Source organism: Entelurus aequoreus, linkage group LG10 (assembly GCF_033978785.1).
Source record: "Entelurus aequoreus isolate RoL-2023_Sb linkage group LG10, RoL_Eaeq_v1.1, whole genome shotgun sequence".
Classification (NCBI taxonomy): domain Eukaryota; kingdom Metazoa; phylum Chordata; class Actinopteri; order Syngnathiformes; family Syngnathidae; genus Entelurus; species Entelurus aequoreus.
Genome location: NC_084740.1, coordinates 60,255,180 through 60,265,165, shown reverse-complemented (window position 1 = coordinate 60,265,165; position 9,986 = coordinate 60,255,180). Strand labels below are relative to the sequence as shown.

Sequence of the window (9,986 nt, the reverse complement as noted above, 5' to 3'; positions counted from 1 at the left end):
TAAGGGTACGCAGCATGGAGCGCTACTGCCTACAGGCGCTGACGAGACGCCGGGCCGCCATCTTGGAGTGGTGATCCGCTCCACTCAGTGCAATTCATTTGGCAGGAGCAATGAACTGTCAGCGCATTTAATTCATTTTACCTCACTGAATACCACTGATTTTCACGCGTTTTTTTGTCATACGTGTAGCTATGATGAAGGACACATGTTTTATTATTCATAGTTTGCTTAACAGTAATAGAATATTCTTATATGCTATAAGTGACCAGACGTCCGAGATCAAAACTGGGAATATAATCCCAAAGAAGGGGGAAAAAAACGGTCAGCTATTTTTAAATTGAAGAAACAATATGATTAGGTTATATATACATGCATATATCCTACATAAACAATGTTTGAATACATTATTTTTTTTTGTCATAAAAAAATACAATTATGTGTGCTTATGGACTGTATCTCTACAGATACAGATACAGATTTTTATGTTGATTTAATAATTAAAAAATAAATAAAAATAAAATAAATAAATAAATAAATATATATATATATATATATATATATATATATATATATATATATATATATATATATATATATATATATATATATATATATATATATATATATATATATTTTTTTTTTTTTTTTTTTTTTTCTTTTCTTGTGCGGCCCGGTACCAATCGATCCACGGCCCGGTGGTTGGGGACCACTGCTCTACAACATGTCGTCGCGTACGCTTTTTCACCATAAAAACAGCGTACCGGCACAGTCACATGTTGTATGAGGCTTCTGCAGACACACATAAGTAACTGCAAGACATACTTGATCAACAGCCATACAGGTCACACAAATATGCGCCACACTGTGAACCCACACCAAAAAAGAATGACAAACACATTTCGGGAGAACATCCGCACCGTAACACAACATAAACACAACCGAACAAATACCCAGAACACCTTGCAGCCCTAACTCAGGGTGGGGGGGGGGGGGGGGGTTGGTGGTAGCGGGGGGGTGTATATTGTAGCCCGGAAGAGTTAGGGCTGCATGGGATTCTGGGTATTTGTTCTGTTGTGTTTATGTTGTGTTACGGTGTGGATGTTCTCCTGAAACGTGTTTGTCATTCTTGTTTAGTGTGGGTTCACAGTGTGGCACATATTTGTAAAAGTGTTAAAGTTGTTTATACGGCCACCCTCAGTGTGACCTGTGTGGCTGTTGACCAAGTATGTCTTGCTGTCGCTTACATGTGTCTATAGAAGCCAAATACAACATGTGACTGGGCCGGCACGCTGTTTGTACAGGTTGTAGAGGACGCTAAAGGCAGTGCCGTCACGGCACGCCCTTAATATTGTTGTCTGGGTGAAAATCGGCAGAAATTCGGGAGAATGGTTGCCCCTAGAGATTTCCGGGAGGGGCACTGAAATTCGGGAGTCTCCCGGAAAAATTGGGAGGGTTTAAAAGTATGACGCTGTCAATCGCCATTCATATAAAACTCGCGGGCCGCACTAACATTAAATTTTGAATATTAAGGTGCGGGCCGCAAAATAACGTCTCGCGGGCCGCAATTGGCCCGCAGGCCGCAATTGGCCCGCGGGCCGCGTGTTTGAGACCCCTGCCTTAAATGATCATGTGATTGTTTTATATGTATTTTTTATGTATGCCGCTTTGGATAAAAGCGTCTGCCAAATACTTAAATATAAACATATATAAACACCTGAAAGTCTTTATATCAGCTAAAACCACCAATCTGTTTCACTGGATTCAGAATTATTATTATGGTTACTGTTATGGTCATACTCTGTCTGCTAGCGGCTAAGATTTCAGTAATATAAAAGATCTTTGCTCCTTCTCAACTCTGTGGTAATATTCTTTTCACAAAATACAACCAATAGTACGTTAATGTTAAATCTTACTTGTGAAAAGTAACCCCCCGATTCCTATTTTCAACAGTCCGCTCATTTGAGCAGGAAAATGCTGAACACCATCTTTGTTTTCTACCTGTCAACTGTCAGTTTAGGCTGCTCGCCGGCTCCTCATCACCACTTCAAGATGGCGGCCCAATTTCTCGCGTCACAGCAGCCAATGCTGCGTCTACTTAAAGCATGTCTATGCTGGCCTTGTCACGCCAAATTTCTTCCCCCTACAAAAATCTCCCCCCCCTCCCCCCCCATTTACTTCCGGGGCTGTGTCCAATAAAATCACAAAGTTGCCGGGGGTCCTTAACCGGCACGCGACTGTCCTGTTTCGCGCCTGTACAAAAAAAAACAATAATCGATTTCTTCAGATTCCAGCAGCTGTCAAAGACGAAGTATCCTTCCAGCGACGGGCAGTCAAAGCCGAAGTGCTATCGATCGCTGTCAATGACGTAAGAGGAAACATGACCACGGAAGTAAATGGGGGGGGGGGGGTTTGGTTTTTGTAGGGGGGAGAAATTTGGCGTGACAGCCTTCGTCTTCTTCTTCTTTTCAGGTTTACGGCAACTGGCATCCATCTGTGTTGCATTACTGCCATCTTCAGTATCATTTTATAATTACATGACAATCTCTCCTTTGTCAACATTATGCTCAAGGGAAAAACAATTCTACATAAATGTCGATTTATGAAAGTAAGGCCTACATTTTCTAATTGGCTTAATGGTTTACAATTATCACTCAAATCTTGGAGAATGATTAAGAGTACAAAAGCCCTTAAATTGATATCTATGTTAAAAACATTTAAAGTGATTTAGGTAGCCCGTTTTGTCTTTTTAAAAAATTAATATTTAATACTCTATCTGTATTTGCTTTGGTTTTCTTTCCCTGTTGTTGAAAGTGTCTTGACTGTTGAGTGAAATATAAATGTATGTTTGTTGATCAATAAAAAAAAACAAAAAAACAAACAAAACAGTCTCTCCTTCGCTTCTTCTTCTTTTCAGTTTTACGGCAGCTGGCATCCATCTGTGTTGCATTACTGCCATCTTCAGTTTCATTTTATAATTACATCACAATCTCTCCTTGAATCCAGTATTATTAAAACAATCACACACTATTTTCCTTCCATTTGCAGTGTCAGCATGATTTATCAGGCTCTTCAGAGTCCCAGTACCCCCAGTTTTGTCGCCATAGTCAGCCTTTCTATATTATATTTAGTACATTCCAAAAAAAAAAAGGTGTTTTACTGTTTCTAATAATTTACATTGTTCATATATATATATATATATATATATATATATATATATATATATATATATATATATATATATATATATATATATATATATATATACACACGTATATGTATATGTACACACCCCAAAACACAACTGAAAGCTTTGAAAACGTGCTTTAATTTAATTCTTTTTTTTTTTTTTTACATTTCAAATATGATAAACATTTGAAACATCGCCATTAAAAATGCTAAAACAATGCACAACCAAATACAGGACCGACAAAATGAAGAAACTTACCAAAACAATATATAGTAATGCCTAAAGATGAATGCACTAGCACCAAAATATTTACTTTTTTTTTTTTTTTTGATTTTTTTTTTTTTTTTTAAAGAAGTGCAGCATCTATGCTTCTAACAGAATGCAGAAAAGGCATTATCGTGAGGTTGACTTAAGTGCTAAATTTCTCCACTTTGTCCTTTGGTATGTGCAAAAATGAAAGTGGAAGAGAAGACATGTACGCGATGTAGCAGACAATCTTTGTCACCTGCAACGTCACCCGAGCACAATCTATCAACCGTGCTTCTCACTGTCGGCGACATCAGAGGGAATGGTTAAGCTTTACTTCCCTTAGCTCCTTGGTTCCACTGAAGGCAGGACGGTGCAACACAAACAGCATCTGCACCGTGGGCAAGGTACAGGTTGACGGGGTAGCAAAGGTGCGAGTACAAAAAAAAAAAGAAGAAGCAAAAAACAACAGCGCAAGTCGGGGTCAGACTGCGTTTTCACAAATTATTCAGTTCCATTAGAGTCTGGTCCAACATCTGGTGCATATCAAGGTTCTCTTCTTTAGCCTGGGACAGTTTCTCTGTTGACAAATGTATGGAAAAGCTGGTGTTAGTTGCACTGCACACAAGTCTGAACGGTTAATAATCAAGCTTGTTACAATCCAAGTGGTTTTAGCCAACTCTACACAGCACTCAAAAACATGGCAACAAAAATGTAACATTGTTATTCAGACAAAGCTGTTAAAAATGAGTCTTGTAGTAGTTGGAAACAGTGCAATACAAATGTAAAAGCTATCAGAACTCACACACATACAAAAGCAGTGAAGTTGTCACGTTGTGTAAATGGTAAATAAAAAGAGAATACAACAAATCCTTTTCAACTTATATTCAATTGAATAGACTGCAAAGTTGTAATGTTTAATGTTCAAACTGACAAATTTTGTTATTTTTTGCAAATATTAGCTCATTTGGAATTTGATGCCTGCAGCATGTTTCAAAAAAGCTGGCACAAGTGGCAAAAAAGAGTGAGAAAGTTGAGGAATGCGCATCAAATACTTATTTGGAACATCCCACAGGTGAACGGGCTAATTGGGAACAGGTGGGTGCCATGATTGGGTGTAAAAGCAGCTTCCATGAAATGTTTAGTCATTCACAAACAAGGACGGGGGCGAGGGTCACCACTTTGTCAACAAACGCCCGAGCAAATTGTTGAAGAACCACATTTCTCAACCAGCTATTGCAAGGAATTTAGGGATTTCACCATCTACGCTCCGTAAAATCATCAAAAAGTTCAGAAAATCTGGAGAAATCACTGTGTGTAAGCCATGATATTACGCACCTTCGATCCCTCAGGCGGTACTGCATCAAAAAGCGCCATCGGTGTGTAAAGGATATCACCACATGGGCTCAGGAACACTTCAGAAAACCACTGTCAGTAACTACAGTTGGTCGCTACATCTGTAAGTGCAAGTTTAAACTCCACTATGCAAAGCCAAAGCCATTTATCAACAACACCCAGAAACGCCGCCGGCTTCACTGGGCCCGAGCTCATCTAAGATGGACTGATGCAAAGTAGAAAAGTGTTCTGAGGTCCACATTGCAAAGAATTCCACCTGAAAAGCTTCAAAAATGTGTCTCCTCGGTTCCCAAACCTTTACTGAGTGTTGTTAAAAGGAAAGGCCATGTAACACAGTGGTAAAAATGCCTTTTTTGCAATGTGTTGCTGCCATTAAATTCCAAGTTCATGATTATTTGCAAAAAAAGGAAGTTTCTCAGTGTGAACATGAAATATCTTGTCTTTGCAGTCTAGTCAATTGAATATAAGTTGAAAAGGATTTGTTGTATTCTCTTTTTATTTACCATTTACACAACGTGACAACCACGGCTTTTAGTACGTACACTTCGAACGAACACGTTAAATTCAAAAAGGTATTAGTCCCCGTTCAAGGCTTAGTTACTCCATTAGTGACAGGGCAGTTTTAAACGGGGCATCTTGCAGTAAACAAAACAAAGAAATCTGGAAAATGCAGCGCCTACCTTTGCTAGGAAAGCTAATGAGGATATGATATGTGTCTTGGGTGGAGACATTCAGAACAATACGGAGGGATTTCTAATAACTTGATCAATTTAAATCACACAATGAAGCACCAGAGGTCAAACTTTGGGATGAAGCAAGAAAGTGGCAAAAGACTAATAAGTTGTGTGGATTCATTAACTCATGTGGGACACGTCAGAAGACTTAATACAAAATAAATAAATAATAATAATAATTTAAATAAATAAATAATAAATAAATAAAAAACAAATAAAACAACTTCAATAATAATAATAATAATAAATAAATAATTAAAAACTACTTCAGCTACAGTACAGTCCAAAAGTTTGGACACATCCTCATTCCCAACACAACTGATGGTCCCAACTAGGGCTGTGTCACGCCAATTTTCTTCCCATTTCAAAAACCTTCCTATCCCCCATTTACTTCCGGGGTCATTTCCTCTTACGTCATTTCCCCTTACTTACATCATTTCCTCTTACGTCATTGACAGCGATCGATAGAATCCAAATCTTCTCGAAACATTTCAAGCGGAGTGTTAGGGCCGCTGCTGGGAACTTCTGTCTTCGTGGTAACGTGCAAAAAATATTAATTAATATATAATACTGTTAAATGTCTGTACTTTAAATCAACATTATTGTTGAAACCATTTCACTAATATTAATTAATATATAATACTGTTAAATGTCTGTACTACTTTAAATCAACATTATTGTTGAAACCATTTCCCTAATATTAATTAATATATAATACTGTTAAATGTCTGTACTTTAAATCAACATTATTGTTGAAACCATTTCCCTAATATTAATTAATATATAATAATGTTAAATGTCTGTACTTTAAATCAACATTATTGTTGAAACCATTTCACTAATATTAATTAATATATAATACTGTTAAATGTCTGTACTTTAAATCAATATTATTGTTGAAACCATTTCACTAATATTAATATATAATAATGTTAAATGTCTGTACTTTAAATCAACATTATTGTTGAAACCATTTCACTAATATTAATTAATATATAATAATGTTAAATGTCTGTACTACTTTAAATCAATATTATTGTTGAAACCATTTCACTAATATTAATTACTATATAATACTGTTAAATGTCTGTACTACTTTAAATCAACATTATTGTTGAAACCATTTCACTAATATTAATTAATATATAATAATGTTAAATGTCTGTACTACTTTAAATCAATATTATTGTTGAAACCATTTCACTAATATTAATTAATATATAATAATGTTAAATGTCTGTACTTTAAATCAACATTATTGTTGAAACCATTTCACTAATATTAATTACTATATAATACTGTTACATGTCTGTACTTTAAATCAACATTATTGTTGAAACCATTTCACTAATATTAATTAATATATAATAATGTTAAGTCTGTACTTTAAATCAACATTATTGTTCAAACCATTTCAGTAATATTAATTAATATATAATACTGTTAAATGTCTGTACTTTAAATCAACATTATTGTTCAAACCATTTCACTAATATTAATTAATATATAATACTGTTAAATGTCTGTACTTTAAATCAACATTATTGTTGAAACCATTTCACTAATATTAATTACTAAATAATACTGTTAAATGTCTGTACTACTTTAAATCAACATTATTGTTGAAACCATTTCCCTAATATTAATTAATATATAATACTGTTAAATGTCTGTACTTTAAATCAACATTATTGTTGAAACCATTTCACTAATATTAATTAATATATAATACTGTTAATTGTCTGTACTTTAAATCAACATTATTGTTGAAACCATTTCACTAATATTAATGTCCACGAGTCAAATGTGCAGTCAGGAATATCCTCAAGTTAATTTGTCCGATTAATACAGACGTTTTGTTAACGCTATATTATAAAAAATTAAAAAAACAGCGACGGGCAGTCAAAGCTGAAGTGCTATCGAAAGAGGAAATGACGTAAGAGGAAATGACCCCGGAAGTAAATGGGGGATAGGAAGGTTTTTGTAATGGGAAGAAAATTGGCGTGACAGCTGCAACAACTAATCGATTAAATCGATTATTAAAATAGTTGGTGATTAATTTAGTCATCGATTCGTTGGATCTATGCTATGCGCATGCGCAGAGGCTTTTTATTTCCTTTTTTATTTTAATAAACCTTTATTTATAAACTGCAACATTTACAAACAGCTGAGAAACAATAATCAAAATAAGTATGGTGCCAGTATGCTGTTTTTTTTTCAATAAAATACTGGAAAGGATAGAAATGTAGTTTGTCTCTTTTATCCGATTATTAATCGAAGTAATAATCGACACATTAATGGATTATCAAATGAGTTGTTAGTTGCAGCCTTAGTCCCAAACCCCCATTGATAAAGCAAGACATTCCACTAATCAACCCTGATAAGGCACACCTGTGAAGTGAAAACCATTTCAGGCGACTACCTCTTGAAGCTCATGGAGAGAATGCCAAGAGTGTGCAAAGCAGTAATCAGAGCAAAGGGCGGCTATTTTGAAGAAACTAGAATATAAAAGATGTTTTCAGTTATTCCACCTTTTTGTTGTTAAGTACATAACTCCACATGTGTTCATTCATAGTTTTGATGTGACAATCTACAATGTAAATAGTCATGGAAATAAAGATTGAATGAGAAGGTGTGGCCTAACTGTTGGCTTGTACTTTATATATTTATAGGCAAAATTAATGGATTTGTACTTCCTTTAAATTTGGGGAGAGCAGAAAAGTCAACAGGATATGCTGGGAGTAGGATATTCTCAGGATGCCAGGACCACGTAAAATATTGATTTTTCCTTAAAATGATCAGTTTCGAAAACAATGAAAAAGGGGGAAAGTATTATTCATGTCTATTTTTAACAACTTATTTGTCTTTTGTCACTTTTTTGGTGTTTTTTCCCCGCTAAACCATACACACAAACTACAACAAACATTGACACATATGAAAATACATACAGTATATAAATCAGAGTAAATATACAACTGTAAATTATACATGTAAACCTACATAAATATATACAAGTATAATCATTTCAATACCTCTTTTTAGGAACTGATTCAGAATCGCACTAAAGTAGGCATCGTGATTCGGATGTGAATCGATTTTCTTTGCGACAGCCCTACCTAGTTCACCGTTTGGACAATAAAGCTGACTTTAACCCAATTAAATAGTTTTGCACAAACTCTTCTTTAATATTTCAACAGTACCGGTCATCATTTGCATTTGGAAACAAGAACATTTTCCCATAAAATAGAAGTGTTGGTCCAATAGACCCACCTACCTTCTGTATCGTGACGTAACTGTCTTATTTTACTGCCGTGCTTTTATTTTGAAAGCTTGACTTTACGGAACACAGGGATAGCACGCCAACATAACAGCGCTAGCCCAGCCAGTGTCCACGACTTCAGTACGACACTTTCTCTTTGTGCACCAATGACTCTTACGACATGCCAGGTTGCGTTCAGGAGCACCCAGAATTCTGAGCGTCGACCATTACAACTCAAGTAAGTCGTTTTTTGCACGTTCTCTATGCTCGCTATTGCTGCAATATTTATGTGAATTTTTGGAAGATTTTATTCCTTAATTTTGACTGGATTACTTGGTTATAAATTCAATTCAATTTCATGTCAAGTCATCATTAAATGATATGTCAAAAAGCATTAATAAATCATCTTCTTTTCCAATACCTCTGTAACTGATAACAGTAGTTCAGCCGGGATATGCTCATTTCAAAATTAGATTTACAGCCCAGAAATATTGTTATTGTTTTCATTTCGATGCCCCGCCCTCCACCGTTTGACCAATTAGAAAGTCTGTGGGTGTGTCACAATCAGTTTGCCATCTTGGTCTGGCTACTGCCACTGGTAAAGTTACTAAACATGTCAGACTTTAGTAAATTTTAAAAGTTACCATTCTCAACTTATTCATGACAAAGCCAGGAACAAAACCAGGATTTGTATCGGAGATGCCTTTGGAAGATGGAGACCATTTTTTTCATCTGACGCCAAACTTGCTAATTTCCTCCTTGATAGGTAAATCGGGCATTTACCTTTTCTTATCACTTGTAATAAATAGAAATTGACATTTGGTATGTAAACTATATTGTCCAATACAGTCTATAATCTTGTCTAACAAAGCTAGTATGTTCCTGCAACCAATGCGTAGCTGGTTTTAGTCTTTGTTTTCTGATAGTACTGACAATAACCATATGGTTGTTGTGATATTGTACGCAGGCTCGACGTACTTCTTCCTGAAAATAGTCTAATTTCTGTGTATAATGTGTTGGTTAGAGGTTTGTTGTTGACAAAACGCTCGTCTATTCAGCTATTATGGTCCCAGCACCTCAACCCCTAGAAAGAGGCAGTGGAAGTTTGAAGTTCCATGAAGTAGTCCAGTCCATCCAGCTGGATTTGGCTGCATATCTGGCAACCTCACTCAGGGATTGGGGACTACAGAATTTTGACCGTGAT

General features: G+C 35.6%; 1 protein-coding gene across 5 annotated transcripts in view; it reads right to left on the bottom strand.

Annotated features, from left to right (window-relative positions):
- Window positions 1-3,495: 3,495 nt before the first annotated feature.
- LOC133658855 (tropomyosin alpha-1 chain) overlaps window positions 3,496-9,986 on the bottom strand; it is a 58,742-nt gene continuing 52,251 nt past the window's right edge. For all 5 annotated transcript variants that reach the window (XM_062061324.1, XM_062061318.1, XM_062061317.1 and 2 more), the window contains one exon: window positions 3,496-4,013. In XM_062061324.1, coding sequence (XP_061917308.1) covers window positions 3,931-4,013 — 83 coding nt within the window. In that variant the 3' untranslated portion in view covers window positions 3,496-3,930. The remainder of the gene's footprint in view (window positions 4,014-9,986) is intronic.